The 19496-nt window shown below is 46.1% G+C and overlaps 1 protein-coding gene across 1 annotated transcript in view; it reads left to right on the top strand.

Moving 5' to 3' along the window:
- Positions 1-88: 88 nt before the first annotated feature.
- Positions 89-19496, top strand: part of IGDCC4 (immunoglobulin superfamily DCC subclass member 4) — a gene marked incomplete at both ends in the record, with an annotated part of 83481 nt that continues 64073 nt past the window's right edge. Inside the window, one exon of the mRNA XM_084213885.1 lies at positions 89-197. Within this exon, the coding sequence (XP_084070011.1) occupies positions 89-197 (109 nt within the window). The remainder of the gene's footprint in view (positions 198-19496) is intronic.

Raw genomic sequence — 19496 nt, 5'->3', positions numbered from 1 at the left:
GCGGGGCCCGGCGGGCAGCGCGGGGCTGGGGCCGGGGCGCTCGCACAAGATGGCGGTGGGGCGGCGGGAGAGCGCGCTCCCCTCGTAGATGCGGCCGCGGCGGCCCCTGCTCCCGGCGCCCGGCGGGGCTTACATGGCGCTGGAAGACCTGCTGCTTTGTCTCTGCTTCTCCGCCCTCGCCGTCCTGGCCGTGCAAGGTGGGTGAGGAGGGAGAGGAGGGAGGTAAGGGGTCGGTGCCCCCCAGCCCGCGGGTGGCCGCGGTGCCACCTGCCCTCACATGGGTAGCGGGGGTTCCGCCGGATGCGCTCCCTGGCCGGTCACCCGCTGTACCAACTCTCCTTCCCCTCTACCCCAGTCGTCCTTTCTCCCCTTAGTGGCCGTCCTGTGTCTCCTTGGCCATTCTCCCCCTCTCCCCATCCCCTTCTTTCCTCCAAGTCGGACGATAGCGATGCTCGTGGCCCATGCCTAGATGTCGCTTCCTTTGGAGTCATGATTTGGGGGGTGACATTGGGAGTGACACCCTCACACTTTGAGGGTGAACAAGAACTCCCGTCAGTGTATGGGCTGGAGGGGACAGCAGACCAGCAGCAGCAGCATTCCACAGCCTCTGCCTGGACAGTGCGAAGTTTCCGCCAGAGGGACAGTGGCTGTGCCGGGGTGGTGGGGAATGAAGAGACTGTCTGGCACAGGGTGGCCCAGAGCAGGCCCAGGTGTCCAGCAAGGCCATGGAGGAGCCCTTCGCCTCCCTTGCCCTGCTCCCGCCGGCGTGGGACACACGGGTAGGCAGATGGTCCCGTTGGTCAAGGAAGTGACCCAGGAACAGCCATGCTCTTCACACTCATGTTTTGCAATGGTTACGCAAACGGTGCCGTACGAGGGCGCACGTACGCGGCCGCCGGGCGTGTTGGTGACTTTCTGTGGTTGCCATCGAAGTTGGCATTGAGGGTCGGCTGAACTGTCAGACGTTGGGGTGTGGGGTTCCTTCTCTGTGTGTGCACAACCCACAAAAGGTTTTGTTCTCATCCCCGAGAAGGGTTTGGAAAGGTACAGGTTGGCAGAACCGCACTAAAAAATGTGAGCGTGTGCCAGTGACTTGCTCTTGTTTAAAATCCCCCCTAAACAGGGTATTGTGGTAGAGGAGCCATCCCCATGTCACTGTACATTTTTATTCCTTTTATGATGCATTCAGGTTCAGCAGAGCATAATAACAGCACGTGGATGGCTGCAGGGTTGTTTTTCTTTTCTTTATTTTTCCTCAGAATACTGTGAGCTCCCGTTAGGGGTAGGTTATGATTTAACATAGGTGCAGCTATATGGTGGCTGTTGTGGAAGTGAATAACGGTCCATGTAAATGGCCCATTGTCACCCGTGAGTGTTGGTTTTCCTAGATGGGTGGCAGGCTGTGACCCGACCAGCAGTCGAGCTGGTAGGCTGGACTGAGTGGGAGCTGTGTCTCCTGTGTGTTTGAACAAACAGCTAAGTGAATGCCAAGGCTTGTAATGGAGAACAATGATTTAAAAAGGAAAAAAAAAAAAAAAAAAAAAAAAAAAACAACAAAAAATGGGGATGGTGGAGTGGATGCTGTTTTTCCAAACCCACTTCAATAAGAAAACTTCAGATACTTTGCGAGAATCTGCAATTGTGGCTTCTTGGTGTTTCTTGCAAGCAGTTAGGCAACTAGTGAAAATTGTTGCTGTTTGTTTTCTAACAATGGGATACATCTTGTATAGCGAGGTAGTGAGTGCATCTGCAGGGTCCTTGGACGTGCCGCTGGGTATGTGTGGATGTGCTTTCCAACAGGTGGGTTTGATTCTGAAAAGAAAAACATGGACTTGTTTCAATCTGAAATTAATTTGGCAGAGAGTTGAAATGGTTTTGGGAAAGTCTGTGTTTGATCCCAAAGCCACATGTGTTTTGATCCAAAGTTCAAGCCTCACTGGGTATGAAGTTCGTAGGAGAGAAGTAGAATGGAAAACCTTCCCCCCCTCTGGACTTGATGGAAGCAGTGCCAGTGTACACTTGCTGGGGATGTGATCCAGTGTTTTCGAAAGCTTTCTGCTGCCTGACTTTGAGCCTGTTTTCCCTTCAGTAGCAGGAAAGGGCTTTAAGGAAAAAAAAACAAGCACTAAACAACTCCTTTTCAGTTGACTCCAACAAGGGGGCTGTGCTGGTTCCTGTCCTTGGGGCTCTCTACAGGGGACGTGTTGGTGGGAAGTGCGCTGAGCTTTCCATGCGAGGGATAAGCTGAAATCCATCTGGTTTTGTGTAGTTCGGTTTTGTGGTTGAGTTCTCTTGCTATTTCCTTTTTCGACACCACCTCACTTGAGTTGTGATTTGTTTTATCCTTCCTGTCGCGTTCGCCTTGGCGGCGTGACCCCGCAGCCGCTGCCTGCCGTGAGAGCCTGTGCCGGGGAAGTCGGCGTTCCCATTGTTAGGAATCGCGTGTCCCTGCTGCTGCGGCCGCCTGCGCTTCGCAGGATGTCACCTGCCTGCGGCTCCGCCGGCCCGGGTGTTGCGGTGTCACCGGGATGGGCGGTGCAGGGCAGGGGTGTTTCCTACAGCCCCAAGGAACGGGAGACGCTGACAGTGCCAAACGCGGTGCACATAGCGCTGGCGAGGCTTCACCTGTATCCCGTTTCCAGGGGCAGCGTTCTCGTGCCGGAGCTTGGAGCTCGCTGCCGTTGTGCCGTGGCTCTTGTGACAGCCAGTCTCCAAGCCAGGCAGGGGCTGCTCTAGCGTGGGGGATGCTTTTGCTGGCATTTCTCTGTTTGTCTCCTGGTGTGTGAAGCTGAAGGAGAAACTGCTCAGGCTTAATTCTGGTTTTATCTCTCCTGTTTTCCCTAGGGTTTTGTTGTTGTTGTTGTTTTTGTTTTTGATTTTTTTTTTTTTTGTGCCTTCACTGCCTTGAAGTCCAAAGTGAAGCAGAACGGGCTCATTTTTGGGCATATCCCCCTCTTTTGCAGCAGACTTTCTCCTGGCAGCTGCAGCAGATTTGATCTGCTGTGAGGGCCCCGTGGGGATGGGTGACTTCTGGTCATACATGAGGCACTTCAGAATGGCACAAGTAAGAATTGGAAAAGAAAATATTTGGCAATCTGCCTTTCCCTGGGGATGAAAGGAGATTATTTTTCCTGCACGTAGCCTGATTTGGAGATGGAGGCAGCTTCTGTGGGACAGCACAGGTGTCTCTGCACTGGGAGCACCTGAGTTTGCAAAGTGCTGGGGTGGGCTGTGGCATACAGGATGTCTCTCCTGAGTACCCACTGTGATCCTGTTCCAGTTACTTCATCTGCTCTGGCAGCCTCATGGCACACTTCAGCCAAACGTAGAGATGCTTCTCTCTCTGTCAAAGGTGAGGATGAAATCCATCAATAAGTATTCAGCACATATATGATCTTTTTCACTCCAGCGCACAGCTATCCTGAGGGCAGTATGCTGTGCTGTCCCTCAGGTTTGTGACTCCTGATACCATATTGCTTGCTGGATGATTTGAATTCTTACCTCCCTTGGAGCTGCTTTTCCAAAGGCTGGCTCTTCTCCCAGGGAAAAAATCCAGGTGCTTGTGAACCAGCCTGGGCATTTGCAGTGTGAGAGATGCTGCTTGCATGATTTACACGCTCCTCTCCTGGTTAAATGGCTTCAAGGCCATTAAGCCTAGTCATGGTTATATAATTAAGATGGCAATTAATATTTAATCTGATTGTAATTTGTTGCTGGAATCCATCCCAAACTGTATTTCTGCATGAGGTGAGTGGGTACCTGAGGGAAAACTGAGGCCAGTGTTACATACAGGGTATTTTTTGCATGGACACTGGGAATTACAGGTCTGCCTTTGGTGACAGAGAAACTCTAACCTTTACAAACCCTGAGTGATCATAGTCATTTTGTTATCAGTAGGAAGCAAATGTTTGTTTTATAGTCAGCTGTAATACTAGAGGGGGTATGGTAAATCCTTGTTATCAGTACTTGCCAAGTACATGTTGGGCCAAAATCAACTCTGGTGCAATTTCGTTACTTTCTGGAGAAGAACTGGATCCACTTGCCTACAGTATTTTTAGCTGGTTTTTGAAGGTGAAGAGGTGTAATTATCTCATTCAGTTGTCTGTCCATCTCCCTTTTCCCAATAATTCCTGGACCTGCTGGTCATCATAACTAGTTTGGACATGGCGAATTCAGAGTTTTTGAAAATAAGTGACCAAGTAGTGGAGGGAGATGCAGTTTCTGCATGGACTGAAGGGCAGGGACTGGAAAACCCACTTGTGGAGGAACCTGAGTGCCTCAATGGCAGGAGGAGCTTTGAGCAGATTGTGAACCTTTTTTTGGGTAGGACTGGGCAATCCATTTTCAAGACACAAAACTGCAGGAAATCACAGTCTCAAGTCCTTGTATTCACTTTTTTATTTATGAAGTCTTTTCTGCTGTAAAATGTGACTTATGATTACATCAGCATACTTATTATGGGGCTTGGTGTCTGTTTTGCTTTCCTCTCTTTTTTTGGGAAAGCACTTCAAAACACAGGATTTGGAGCTGCTGTGACTTTGGCTCTATTCATTGTCTTTGTGTTGGTCACTTGCTGTCTCTGCCTCAATCTTCCCACTTGTTCCCACTGAGCAGAGGATGCTGTTACACACTGTAAACATGAAGAACAGCATCACTCTAAGGACCCTTCTTGCATTTATTAAATCCCTTGAGTAAGTGGCCTCCAAGTGCTTCTTGTGCTTTTGTGACTTAACAGCTTGTTGGTGAGAGGATCCACAGTTGCTAAAACTGAATCTGCCACATTCATAGAAAGCAGCATTAAGCTGTGTTCTCACAAGCCCTTCTAGAGCTGCCAAACCCTCCACCAGACATGGGGGGAAGTCTGAAGAGCTTCTTCTAATTTGTTTGACTATCACTAGTATGCTGAAGTCATCCTTGAAGCACCATTGAATTTCCTAATTCTGAAGAGTAATGGAGATCTCAAAGAAGAGAGGAAGAGCTGGTCAGTGTTTCCTTGCAGGAGGATAAAAATCTGCTGGAGCTGCAGCTGCTGAGAAGGGAAATTCTGTGGGAGAGCCAAACCAGGTGTCTATCTGACACTGTCCTGTTTGCAGGTGTCAGGACACTTTGTGAGTGTGTAGGTCTTGGAGCTTCTCCCTTGGACGTGTTTTTGTTCATGTCACCGATGCCCATTGCTGTCTCTGTTTCATTCGGATCCCTCCTGCTCCTAATCCATGTGATCCTGCTGTTGTGATATGGGCTTGCTTTATCTGAGAAGTCCAGCAGCTGCTGTGTCTTATCTCCGTGGGTAATAAACATACTTTGTGGTGGTTATGATAAGCAATTACTGTGTTCCAGGGAAACTTTCGTATCAGATGTTCTCAAATTATTTAAAAATCTTTATCAGCATTTTAAACACAATTGCCTGTTATTGCCTTATGAAATTCAGCTGAGCTATGGAATAACCTGGTTTATTCTATCTTTTCTTTTTTTTTTTTCATGTTTTAATTATTTTTCCAGATCTTTCATGGAGTTCTTGAGGACAGGTCATTAATATTAAAGTGTGTTAATGAAATGTGAGCATCCTCAAGGTTTGCTCTCAGCTCAGATTGGTGGGAGAATTAAAATATAGCATGTGAAGTATTGCATTTGTGCTCAGTCTGCTGTGGCTCTTTCCCTTGTTCCAACAGACTTCCCTGGTCTCACTTCCTGCTCAGGTCTTTTAGCCATGTTCCCTTTGGAGTTGGGATGGCTTAGCATCTTGTTAAATGTAAGACTTTGGGAAATTAAACAGTTAAAATAGTGCTGGGATGGCAGAGCTTGGTGGAGCAAACCTGGGATGTGGAAGTGATGCCAGGCTGGCAGCAGGGGTGTGATAAAGTCCTTTGGCTGTTTTACTGTGTGCTGGGAAATGTGCATCCTTGATCTTTTCTAAATTGACTGTCGATAGATGATCAAGTTAATTGGTGTGACCAAAAGGTCATTACTTAATGAAATGGATTTCCCACGCCCTGTCAATGCACTGGGAGTTTTGGCAAAATCTGACTGTCCATGCACTCAGGGCGTTCATAAATCTTCTTTTTTCAGAAGCATCATCAGTGATTACAGGATCCAAAATGACCTCAGGTTTTGCACTTAAGGCAGGACTGTCCTCTTTGTGGCTCTTGGCTGGCTGTTGGGTACAGCTGCAGAATGGGTGCATGTATTTTCCAGAGTGGAAATTTCCCTGATATTAAAACTAGTCAAGAGTTCACTGATTATTTTTTTCTGCGAATGTGAGAAGGCTTTAATGTTCTTTTGGAAATCTTTGTCTCTTTTTAGCTGATGGTCTAGTGAAAATGTGCCCTTGCCTTTCTGGGGTTATCTCTGCTGCTTTAAAGGGTTGATGAGCATAGTCCTCCTAATTACAATGACCCAGAGGGATTGAGCCTGTTGGAGCCTGTTTCTGTGCCCTTGCAGTCCCACCTGTCTGTCTGTCTGTCTGTGGCAAAACCTTGAAAGAGCTTGTAACAAAGGGACAGGGAGCTTTTCATGGAAAGGAAAACTAAACCAAGGGCTGGGGAGGGCAGAGAATTAGCAGGTGTTCAGGCTGATGCTGGGGGGGGGGGGGGGGGTGCGTGGGTCACCATGTGGTCTGGGGATGGGACCTGTCCCTGTGTGGGAGATAAGGGGCTCCTTAGAGGTTATCTTCAGCAGAGGGGTCCGGAGTGTGGTGTGGGGTGGAAGAGCTGGGCCTGCTGGCTTAGCTCCATTGTTTTTCTGCTTGTTACAGAGGCTAGGGCAGCCCTGCTGTTGGACAATTCAGGCTGTGACAGGAGGGTGATCATGTCCTCCATGGGTCTGTGTGGCTTGCAAAGACACTTCTAAAGGCATTTTGTGTTGTTCTATAGCAAGGCACCTTGGCAAAATACCATCAGATAAGATAAAAGGGGAAAAAGAATCCCAGGATCTGATCCAACACCAGCTCCTTTGCTGGGTTGGCAAAAATTATTTAGATTTTCCCTCCCAAGAATGGTTTTGTAAACATAATACTGCCTATTAGCCATGTAAATTACTGTCATTGGTGGCAGTTGCTGTGGTGGAAAGATAAGTATCCTGAAACTCTGGTTTGATTTACCCCTCCTGTCCCCCCAGCTTGCTAACCAGTTGTTTGTGTCAGTGCTGATTGCCGCTTTTGTCAGAGAAATCAAAATATTGATCAAATTTATTTAGCTCTGTGTTCCCTAGGTCACAGCAAATGTAACTTTTCTTTCTTTTCCTTTGTGCTCTTTTTCTCTGTACTGAAAACAAAAGGAACTGTTCCTCAAGAAGATGAGCCATACATTTCCAAAGTCAAAAGTCATCCACTTGAAGAGGGTCCTTAGGGGCAGGCTTCCTATCTGGAGGCTTTCCTCAAGAGTCTGTCAGTGGAAAATCTGGCGAGCAGCATTACCACAAGTACTATTGTGGATTTTCTTTACATGCAAAGTGGGGAGAGATAGAAGTTTCTCCCAGCTGCTGGCAGAGAAGAGCTTCCCATTTACTTCATGCTTATGGCTGCTGCCAGGATTTGCTGTTTAGCAGCAGAGGAGTTAAGTGAGGGGTGAAAGGCTTCAGCAACACTTCAGCATCCAGGCACGAGGCTGAGCTGTCAGATCATTCTTTGTTTTTAATACCAGGGAAGACACTTGGGATAGTTCAGTATGTTTAAGACAAGCAGTATATTGTGCTGCTTTCTTGTGTACTGTGGCGAGCTGAGACGTTTCTTGTTCCAGGTTTAATGGTTGTGCTTGAAAAAGAGCATCTCTTGAAAAAAGCAACATCCACTTCTGACTTAAACATTTGCTGTGGGTGCTTGTCCATCACACCCCCTCGGGAGGCTGGTTTGACATCGTCGCTCAGCGACGTGCACCTTCAGTTTGAGTTCACCCAGCTGGGGTTTATATGGGTGTGTGAAGACAGCTATGAAGATGTGTACCCTCACTGAATTTCCTGATAACCTGCTCTTTGCTGAGCTGAGTACATGCAGGTCCTTGAGTCTTTCACCTGTTTTCCATCCATAATCTCAGCCTGCTATAGTAACAGTTGTAAGTAAGCCCTGCTTTTCTCAGCAGTCAGGTGTTTGCCTGACTTCTTGGATCAGGACTGCGCAGATCCCTAGGGCACCAGTTTCCCCCAGCTCAGTTCAGAGCTGCCATTCAGTTCAGACAACCAGTGCTGGATGTGGCTTTCCAGATGTGATGGGATCAGAGCCAGCTGAAGGAAAAGTAAAGAAACCTTCATCTCCCAGAGTGACTCTTTGCGGTGCAGCTGAGCCGTTGCTGAGGCAGATTTGGGGTGTTGCCACAGGAGGCTCACATGCAGGAAACCAGAGGAAGCATCAGGATGGGGTTCATCTGTGTAACTTCCACTTAGATTTTAAACAGAAGGGTTAAGTTGGTATTTGGTATGTGCAGACCTGTAAATGAAAATTCCTGAGTAGTTTGTGTATTTTAAAGCTTGTAAGGTTTAAAAAAATACTGCCCTCACAGGGAATCTTTTCTTGCCACCAGAAATTTGTTGGACTGCAAATTTGACAGAACTAATTTTTATAGCATTTTCTAAGCTGAACTAATTGAGGAAGGAAGACATTGATGTGGATGTGTATTTTTATATAGATTTCATTAGAAAGGTGACTTGGATTATCCTGCAAGTTATCTGAGCAATGTAAAGGTTTCTGCTGGAAAATGCAAGTGATTATAGGCTGGTGACTAACAAATAATCCTTGGCTAATATGGGTTGGGCTCAATTAATGTTAATCCCTGCTCAACAGTAGTAAAAGTTGGATAAAGGAGATTTTGCAAGGCTGTTGTTGATCTGAATGTGAGAATGATCACATAGCATTCCCTAAAATAAAACTAGCTCTCTGGAAGAGACATCATTCTCATCATTTGTTTCTAACACTAGAGAAGGAGCTATTCAAAGTGGCCCAAAATTGCCTGGGTTATGAAGATGAGGATTTCTCCTGTGCTGGTGTTATGTGCTTAGGCACAATGGGCCTCGTTAAAGGAGGAGCAGCAGTAATTAGTCTAGATTAATGGAAATAAATCTGGTTTTAGTAATAAATGAGGTTGGATTCCTTGGTCCAAAACAGCAACCATCTATAGTGTTCCTCTAGCAGTTAGATGCACAGAGGCAAACCTCTCCGCACTGTTGAGAAAAGTGGGTGATGTGGGGTGTTTTTATTGAAATCTTAGTGTAAGTCCAGATGTTGTTTTTAGATGTGTTTTGGTGAGATAGGCAGAAGCCCAGAGGCAGCCAGGGGGAAGCATCACATCCAAGCCTGGACCCCCATTGATCCAGGAGGGCCCCAAAGTGGTGTGACAGTCCCTACAGGAATTCTGCTGCTCGGTTACTGTGTGTCAAAAGTGTGTCCTTCAGCATTTGGAAGCATACCCGGGCCTTTTACTGCTTTGTCCTCAAACTGTCAGGTTTCAGCTGGCTGCAGCTTTGGAAAACAGAAAGATTTATGTGCTCTGAAGAGAAACTTTCGCTGACAGTGGGTAAATGCACTGGAGATGCTGGAAAGTTAAACAGCCAAGTAGGTGTGAGGCATTTTTGAAGTAGGTTGTGAAATATATTTTCCTCCTGTTTTTATGATGGATGTAAGTTTAAGTTTGGAAATGGGAGGGCAGATTTCCACCCTTTCTGACCCTCAGTCCTAACCATGTTCAAAAGTTTGTGCTGCTCCTTGTTTTCCTCCACCTTTAGGTGCATCCTTGTAGCTGCAGATATGGCTGTTACATTGCTATTTTTCCTAATACAGTCCCTGAGCTGTAAAAGTCACTTTGCTCTTTCAATAATAACTGAGTATCCAGATCACAACCAGATATTGCCTTTTCAAATAGGACTAGGTAAGAAGTTAAGCCAGGAGGATTAAAGTCCCAAGGTGGTCAAGTCCTTGGTAAGATCATGCATGTCTAGCTGTGGGCACCCTTTTGACTTAACAGTTTATCATCTCCCATTTTATTATTTTCACTGTCAAACCTGCCCTTTTATCTGCTATTGTCCCATCAAGGCTGGCTGCATTGATAACATACCTGTGGGGTTAGGTGATAACAGAAAGAAGCAGAGCAGGTCTAGATAAAGCAGGGGTGGTCCACACCCATGGAGGGTGCTGGTGTCAGACACTGCAGCTGTAGCTGGGCAGTGAAGCCCAGATGGGTTTTGTGACATCCCAAAGGACATGTGGTGGGTGTTGACAAGGCCATCCCTGGACAGGCTGGTGCTGTGTCAGGACTGCCCACACTGCCTGTTGTCTGCAAAATTAACTCCTGCCTAAGCAGCCCTCACCTTTGCCTTGTGTTCCTGTGCTGTGTGGGTGGTCAAGTGGTGTGCGTGTCCTTCTGTCCTCCCAGGGAGGTGACACCGCTCTTGGGGCAGTGCGGGCTTGCAGTGACAGTTGTCTGCACTGAGCTATTAAAATGTACTTTTCCATTAGTTCTCTTCATTGCTGTTCTGAATTGTCTTTTCTTCCCCTGTGTGCTGGCTCATTATTTCTTATTAATTCATGGTTTGTGCAATTACCTGGGAAATGCAGGAGAGTTGGCAGGAATTTGACGAGCCTGACTTTTCTTCTTGGAAGTAGATGACTTTTTTCCAATGCAGCGTGGGAGGGTTGGTTCTTGTCCTCTCTGAGTGACAAGTTGCACATCTAGGCCTTTCCAAAGGGGCTTTGCAGGACAGGTTGGCTGTTTGCAGGGAGCTGGAAAGCACAAGGAGCAGGGAGAGGTTCTATATGTGTACTGTGTACCTGGTAGGATTGAAACCAGAGCTGTTCTTTGGCATTCTGTAGCTGCTCTGCATTTATGGCACTTTACACCCTGCCCTGAAGACACACTCCAGTCTTGAACTGCAGCCTGTCAAGACTGAACAAGGAAGGCTCTTTGCTTAACTTTAAAAGACAGAATTGTACCATAAATAGTTCTAAATACATGCCAGGGGATTTTGTTTGTTGTGAAAACTCTCAGCTCAGTCTGAGGAGTGCGTGTGTCTAGGGTTGTCACTGAAGTGACACCCCTGCAGAAGGATTCTTTGCCCCTTTTTTTGGACACAGTATTTCAGGTAAGAACAGAAATGTGATCTGGTCCCTTTCTGCCATCACACAGCAAGATAAGAGGGCTGTCACTGATTAAAATGCAGCAGTTTGTCAGCTTGTACCTTGCGTTTTATTGGCAAAATCTGTTGTGCCCCTGGTTTCCCATAATGAATGCTCCTCTTTTTTAAGTGTTGTATTCATGCATTAACTTCCCAGCTGCTAGAAAGGACCTCTTCTTGATGGAAGCTGGACTAAGCTGTTTCCTGGATGGCCTCACAGCTAGACTTCAGACTGTTGGTAGAGAAGGAGCTTTACCTGCCCTCTTCCTTCCATTTTTATTTTCAGGTGAACTGCAAAATCTCATTACCCATGGCAGTGGTAGGGCTTTGAAGATTTCTGACCTAATTATCTCCTTTGCACTGCGAGAAGCAGTAAAATCCATGTGCTGTCAGGGGGACTTTGCTGTTGTGGCAGCTATGCAGCAGTGGGAGAAAAAGGCCTCATGAAAGGGCTCGTGCAGAGGGTTTGCTTTCCACAGTGCAGGCTGGCTTGGGCTGCCTGCACATTCCCAGCTGAACAGGTGCTTTCCTGCAAGACCTGGATGGGGTGAAGGAGGTATAAGTGAGAAGTTCCCACGTTTTGGACTCCATCTGAGGCCCTTCAAATGCCTTTTTTGGGTAATGTTCATGAAGGTCCAGCTCAGAAGGGGCTGGACCATTGTCTCTGGAGGGGCTGCTTGGCTGTGGCATCATGTGTAATTAAGAAAGTGGTGGGTTAAATACAGCAAGTTTCAGTGGTGTGTGAAAGCTGTGATAGAGCCATGTATTTGCACATCATTTCTGGGACTCTCTTAGAGTCATGTCTCTGTATTTATGCCTGGATGTAAGGAATCTTCTGCTGTTGGAGTGAAACTGATCAAAATATTAACTCTAGCTATTCCCTCCCTGCAACTTTAGTGAAGTGTTGCTATGCCTCTTGTGGGCAAGGAACTTGTGAGGTAGACGTGGTCTAAGTAACACTAAACTGTGTAGCAAGAAGGCAAGAAAAAGGAGTGTGGGAATATTTGGTGCCTTGATCATCAGTTGAAGGCAGAGGGATGAGAAAGATCTTTGAAGATTAATATCTTTGATCTCGAAGATGATGAAAAATTCAGAAACATTAGGGTATGCTCCATCCTGGTATAATTTCTTGTGTCTTTTTGGGTCAGTATCTCTGTGTTTCCTGTACCTAATGGAAAATTAAAAACCATGGCTAAAAAGGATCAGGGTGATAGTTTGTTTTCAGGTGTTACAGGTAGCTGTCCCTGAGGGGTCTGTAAGAGCTGTTTTCTCTGACCTCCTCTCTGAGCTGTTGTTCAGAGTCATCTTCCAAGTTTCTGTGTGGTTGTGGCTCAGTGGAAGACAGATCAGTTCCTGTGGCAAAATTGGGATCTGTCACAAAAGCTTGGCAAAATGCTGGTTCCCCCTGGCATGATGTGAGGGTCTGAGTGAACCCTCCCAGTAGTGATCTGTTGTGACGCCAAGCAGTCTCTCCAAGGCTACTGCTTATTCCTTGCAACTCTCCCTGTGGCTCATGTAGCCAGACCACTGATTGCCGAGCAAAATGAGTGTGCAATGTCAAGTAATCCTTGTACATCTTGAGTATTGCTTTTCCTTTCTGTGGTTCCAGATAGCAGCTGGGAGAAAGTTGGTTTAGAAAACAAAGCTGTTAGGAACTGTTTGTTTAGACACAAGGCAAAATGAAAGTGAAAAACATAATCTGTCTGTCCCCCTCCGCCTCCCACCTTCTTTTTGTTTAAAATGTCCACATGCTATTTACTTTCAATAAACAAAAGATGTTTCTTATAAGCTGGTGTTTACTAGTAGGGGTATGTGATTTATTAGAAAACAGAAATCCTTTCTCATGCCAATGTTTTCAAACTGGAGCAAGAGTTCATAATTTTATAGACCTTTCAAGAACAGATTTTCTAAAGCAAACAGTGAAGAACTGTTAAATTATAGCCATGTAAAACAACAGTGTAATAATGTGATTGCTCAGTAGTAATGGCTTTATTATTCTGTAACAAATAGGAGTGGTTTGGGCTGCTGGGAGATAACGTGGCTTTTCTGAGATAGCTTTGGAGCTGATTCAGAGGACAAACCCATTTTAGATTTTTCTTTTCCTCATGTTAAGGAGATATGGAGTATATGGGTATTCCCTTACCCCAGCTTTCTTCCAGGATCAGGGAAGGTGCAGCTTCCAGAGAAGCAATTCAGAGTTTAGAGCTTGAGAGCCACCAGAGTGTCACACTGTCCCTCTGAGTTAGACAGGGTGTCACTCCGCCAGCATTTGCTTGGGTGTCTTTGTAACTTGTTTTCTCTTTAGAGGGAGTGGGAGAGTGATGCATTCTCCCCTTGGATGATGGGGGTTGTGTCCAGGCTTCTTCTCAGGCCTGTCTGAGGTCACAAGCCATGCAGGTCTCCCAGGCAGTGCAGTGTTCAGGCCTGGGCTTTGGGAATGAGCTGTGGGCACTTCTGAATTCTTCAAACCCCTGGCATGAGCAGAAATGTCCTTGCAGTGCCTGCCACTGTCATGTCTGGATCCTGTTTGTACCTCATCTACTCCTTCCTTCTCACATGAAGCTTGAGCAAGCTGGGGTGCCGGATGCCTGGCCTTGCCTCTGTCTTCATGTGTCTGTCACCTCTGGATGTTGATGATGTTGCAAATGGCTGTTGGAGGATGGCCTGTGCTCCCTCGTGCAGCTCTGCCAGCTGTGGCTGTGTCAGTCATTTTGTCACTGCAGGTAGTGAGTGCGAGGCACGAGAGGCTGGGTGGTCTCAGCTGGAGCTCCTGCTTTCTCCAGCCTTGCAGTTCCCTTGTGTGTGAGGATGCCTGCCTGGAGCCTGGGTGGGATGCCTGACAGATACATGCGTGGTGCCCTGGCCCTTCTCCAGCTCCCAGTCATTGCAGTGACCTCTGCTGAGACATGTGTGTTGAAAGGGATCCGTCTCCTGTGTTTATTCCTTCTTTCTTCCTTTCTTGTTTATTCCTTCCTTTCTTCTGGTTCTCAACTTTTGCCTGGTAGATTAGGCTTATTTCTGGCTGCTCTACGCATGTGCCTGCTGGAAAACCTTGTAACAGCTTACTTGGACTCTTGGACAAAATTATCTGTGCAAAGAGAGCCGTGGCTTGTAATGAAATAGCTTTACAGTGACATAATTTTAGTGCTGCAGTGTGTCTCTGCTGGTTTTCAGGTTATTCCTGGCCTAAAAATATGGCTCATTAAGACTTCTGTAACAGGATGCAACCATATTGTAAAGATATTCCTGTGTGTTATTACAAAGGAATTTAACTGATACTGCATTTGGAGACCTACTTTGTAGGATCTTTTATCTGAAGTGGAAATTAGGAAAGAATTAAGTGTGTGTGTTTCTGATGGTGAGGATGTGGTGATGGCGTGGAAGGCTGGGAGGGCTTGGGAGCTGCCTGGTGCTGACTGATCAAAGCCACTGGACCAGCTACTTCCATTAATGGTCTTCCCTGCCCCCAGACAACAAGACAGTCAGAACTGCATGGAAAAGAGTTTTACCACCTATTTCATTTGAAGCTGGATGCACTTGAGATGTGTTGAACAAATGGACAGTAGCCTTTCTTCTCCCTGGGGACAGCTTTTACATGGATGGGAAGCTACAGATGGGGCCCAAGGCAGAAATGCAAATAGGCAGGGCTGTGATACGAAGCATTTGGCAGCATCACAGGCTTAAAAGCTTCGTCCCCACGGCTGCTTGATCCTGCTTTCTCAGTTGTGCTGACACAGCTGGTTGTGGGCTGTACTGTGAACTGTGCAAGTGGAGCTTTGACCTCAAAACTGTGGGATTAGGGCCTTTGCTGCTGGCACCGTGAAGCTGGCCCAGCCCGGGCCATCCCAGAGCTGCTGTTGAGAAGCCCTCAGAGATGTACTCGCTGTGGTTACAGCTTTGCAGAGAAGAGCAGCAATAAGCACAAACAGCTAATTAGTTTTTATAACCCTCTTTTGTTTGCTTTTGAAGACACGAGTCCTTCGTTTGCTTGCCTGGCTCCTGTTCACTGTGGTGACAATGTCAGCAGGGCTGTGTGAAGCTCAGGTTACGTGGGGAGAGTTCAGACGGGTTTGGTTTCAGTACAGGTCTTGTCCCTGAGCTGTTCCAGCACTTTCCTGACAGGAGGCAATCGGTGTCAGAACAGGTTTGGCCCTGAGACTGTGAAAAAAAAAAGAATTTGAGGGGCAGATCTCCCCCTGTAATGAGTTCAGTGGTGGGCTGACTGTTTTTTGTAGATGTAAAGGTCAGATCTGTTGCCTGGGTTATGTAAAAAGGTTTTGTTCTGGAACAGCCTGCTCCTGATGAACTCCCATCTCTGCTGAGCTGCCAGGCACTGCTCTAAACTGTGTTTTTCCTACATTTTCCTAATCAGTGAATGTTGGAGAGATCACTTTTTCCTAAATATTCCATTGCTGGGTGTTGAAGAATTTATTTTTTTAGGTATGCTCATTTAAGGTTTTGAAGTTTTGAGTTCATATCAGCAACTTGGACAGCTTTAAACCCCCCTGGTTTTGAGCCTGTCCTACTTGGAGTTTGGTTTTAATCACAAGTTTTAATAAATTGAGTCTATTGAAAATATTCTCAGTGAAACACCCTAATTTTTTTTCTCAGAAGCCGTTAGCTGTCTTCAAGAAACAATATTTTAATTGAAGCCATGATAAAAGCAGAGCAGCAGTGGTTGTTGTAAAGCTTAATTTATTAAACAGCCTTGTTTTTAATGCAAAAAAATCTGTAAAGAAAAAAAAAGCTATGCGCTTTAAAACTGTCAAAATAAAACATACAACTTTGAAGTCTTAAAATACTTTGGGAAATGCTGAATGTTTTTGACTGGTTATATGGAACAGCTGAAGTGACTTAACTGGAACAAAATTAGAGGAACAAAGAGGTTTTGTTTTCAGAGTGTATTCTTTGCCCTTTGACAGCGCTGTCTGGCTCACACTCCGAGTTAGATACACGGAGCAGGTCGCTGTCAGCTTCCCCCCCCCCTTTGGTTAGACTTTCCACATAGGCAGCCCCACTGGAACAACAATAATGTTCTTACAAAAGAGCAAAAATTACAGGAAGATTCAGGGGCAAGGACAGAATCTGAATCTGCTGTTACTGTTGGGTTGGTTTTTTTGAAGGAGCTCAAGTCTCATATTGATGTTGCCACATGTCAGTGCTGAGTTTGGGGGTACCTTGGGCTAGCAGGGCTTTTCCTGGCTGGTGATTGATGTTGCATCCCACACAGCATGGTCGTGAAGTAAGAGACTTGTTTTCCATGGAAGATGCTCTCCCAGTGAACTCTTCTCATGTACCCAGCAGCTGTCATCACCAAAAGGGTGAGAGGCTGTGCACAGGGGGTATCCCTGGCTTGGTACTGGCACTCTGGCTCTGGGAGGTGCTCATGTGCTGTGTTCTTCTGTCATTCCAGGCTATTTGCCTGAAAACAGCCTCTCTGAAAAGTCTGTCTTCTGTTAAAAGAAGGGCAGACAGCAGGATGAGATGAGCAGCTGAGAAACAGGGCTCTTGTTTCCATGCAAATATCCTGTAAAGAACAAAAGAGGGGAAGAAGAGTGTTCAGAGGTGGGGTCTGCCAGCAGAAAGGCTTCAGAGTTGTTTTCCATGAGTAGCATCAAGTCCATGTGAATGTAATTTTTACACTGTTGTTGCTGTGGGTCTCATGGGTGAGTCACAGATGCTGCTTTTGTTTTGGACTTCTGGAGGGCTAAATCCTCCTCTTTGTGGGAATTTTGCTGCTGAATTCACTACCATAGAATTAGGGCTTTTAGGATGTGGTGCTGAAATGACTAACCTCTAGTTCCCAAATCTCAGCTTATTCAGGAGGTAGGATGCAAATGAACGCAAGAGGTGCCTTGTGTGCCCCAGGGTGTACCAGTGCGTCTGGTTCTGAGGATGCTGAGGGCATGTTTCACTGACTGTAGGACTGCCCTGTGGTTTCTTTCCCAGTGCATGGCAGAGTGCTTATGTCCCTTTCCCTGGCACCTGAGCATGCTGGGAAGGTGTCAGAGGGTGTGAAGCCCTTTGTGCCAGCTAAGACCATGAGGAAAACAGTGTTGTGAGCAGCAGCCTCAGCCTTGCTGGAGTTGACTTGGAAGGTCTTGGGGAGGAGTTGAGACTGGAGGTAGCCCTGTGATGTGCTTGAATTGATGTGTCAATGGCAAAGAGCTCTTGGGGACTTGCTGCCATTCACTGCAGCAGGAGCTGGGGTGATTTAAGACTTGGCTGCTCAGAGCTCCCTGTAGTGGAGGGAACCAGATTGATAACAAAGGCAACAGGAGTAAATGTACATCTGCCTCTTCCATCACTCCCCCCAGCAAGGCAGAAACCTCCCTTTAGCAGCATTCATGTCCTTTTCAGCTATGGGTATCGAGTTGAGTTGCTAGCCAGTTCAATGCTGGAGCAGATGCACACTGAATTTAGTAGCTTGCTTAGAAATAAGTATCAGCAAGATGTCAGAGAGGTTAGGCTCATTATGAGATCTCATTAATTCTGTGAAATACCCTGTAGAGAATATGTTAATATTCTTATTCTGTTGACATATATTAACATATATAATAGTTGTATAATTGTTACTAATAATTATGATAATAATAAGCTTCTACTGGTAGACAAGTCAAAATGGATATTCAGAAGTCCCTGTAGGTACTTCTAACCCACAGCTCATGGACAGAGGTGCTGATGCCTACAGTGTGGTGAGAAGTGGCAGTTCCTCTACCTGTTCCTGCAGGGGGGGAATGTCAGCCTGGAGGCCAGATTTCACAGGTACAGTTGCTGTCTGTGCTGCTTGGTGGGGTCAGGCAGTTTTGGTTGGGATGTTCCTGTGGTCTTGGCTGGAAGTTACCATCCCTACCCTGACATTTGTTGCCGTTCAGCAGAAACACCTGAATTTGATGTGCCTGCTCTTGTGCCATTGCAGTGGTGCAAAAGTAGAAGTCACCCTCAGCCTAAAACATTGGTTTGCAGAAGCCCATTCTGCTTTGCCCTGCAAAGAGATCACTGTCAGTGACAGTCTCATCCAGGGGTCTCCTTTCTTACAAACTCCAGGCTTTTCAGATCGCTGCCCTAGATGAGATAAAGGTCTTGGTTGTGTGTGTTATGTGTGGATAGTTGCCACCCTACTAGGCCAGATCTTGCCATTAGTTCTAACAGAAAATCAGAGGGTGCCCTGATTTTTAAATCATTAAAAGAACTCAGACACATGGATCTTGAAAGGTTCTGGATTAAAATGTGTTCTTCTGTTTTCTTAAATATAAGACCTGCTAACAAGCACATGGAGGCCCACAGCGATTACAATTCAAAGCTTGGTTCAAAGGGTAAAGCTCTTCTTGATTTATTGGAGAACATTACTCTGTGGCATATCTGAAAGCCAGATACAGGGTGATGAACCAGCAGGATTATGGCAAAGCAGTAATATTCAGGATTGTCCAAAGAAAGATCAACTTTTCCAGTCAGCTTTTACTGATGCAAATTGCCACCCACTGTGTTGCAATAAAGAGCAGAAATAACTAAAAATTAAATGCTGACTTGTAAAGGGGAGTCATCTAAAGTGCTTTGTGTTGCAAGATTTCATGAAAATGGTTTTGAAATGTTCTGCTGCATTTACCTTACAGAGAGGCCAGTTGTGCCAGCTGGCAGGTGCTCTCAGCAGTGCATCATCCTGGAGCTGTTCGGGGTGGAGCCTGAGCGCTGGAACATCCCGTCCAGCTTGCAGGGGTCAAAACAGGATTGTTCCCACTAGTGCCTTTTTTTCTTTTTCCTTTTTTTTAATAAATAAATGTTAAAAGCTTTTGTCCAGTGCAGGTATAAAAGTCTCCAGCTTGGTTTCAGTCTCTTTTTTCTGGGCAACAGTTCCAAATCACTCCCTTCCCTGGCAGGGGGATGGCTCTCTAAAGTACATCTTAGGGTTCCTGGTCTTTAGGATCAATGCAAGTTGTGTTCAGTGAAGGTCTCTTTCATTAAGTTCATATTATACAATATAAAGGGCATTTTTCTTCCTAATGTGACCCCATTGCTCTGTGTTGTAGGTAGCTTGCATCCTGGTACCCAGTGTTACAGTTCCTGTTTCCTTTTTGAATTGCTCTTTCCGCTGCTCCCATTGTTAATCCTTACCTGCTCTGGGTTTTTGTGGTATGTTGGATCTTTCTTTTTTTGGTTTTTTTTTTCTTTTTTTTTACAGTAGCCTGCATCAAAGTTCTTCAAAGTGTTCGTTACAGCAGACATCTTGGGCTTGATTTTTTTTTTTTTTTTTGTGTGTTTGTAAAGCATCCAGTACAGTTTTGCAAGCCCATCCCAAGCTAAGCACTACAGCCTATAGACCTCGTCCTGCTGAAGCTTAGAGGTTATGATTTCTCTGAGTTTTGCTAAGACTCCTGGGCTGGGTCCAGAAGGTGAATTTAGAC

This window comes from Fringilla coelebs (genome assembly GCF_963513975.1).
Source record: "Fringilla coelebs genome assembly, chromosome: 12".
Lineage (NCBI taxonomy): Eukaryota > Metazoa > Chordata > Aves > Passeriformes > Fringillidae > Fringilla > Fringilla coelebs.
This window is presented reverse-complemented; position numbering and strand designations above follow the sequence as displayed.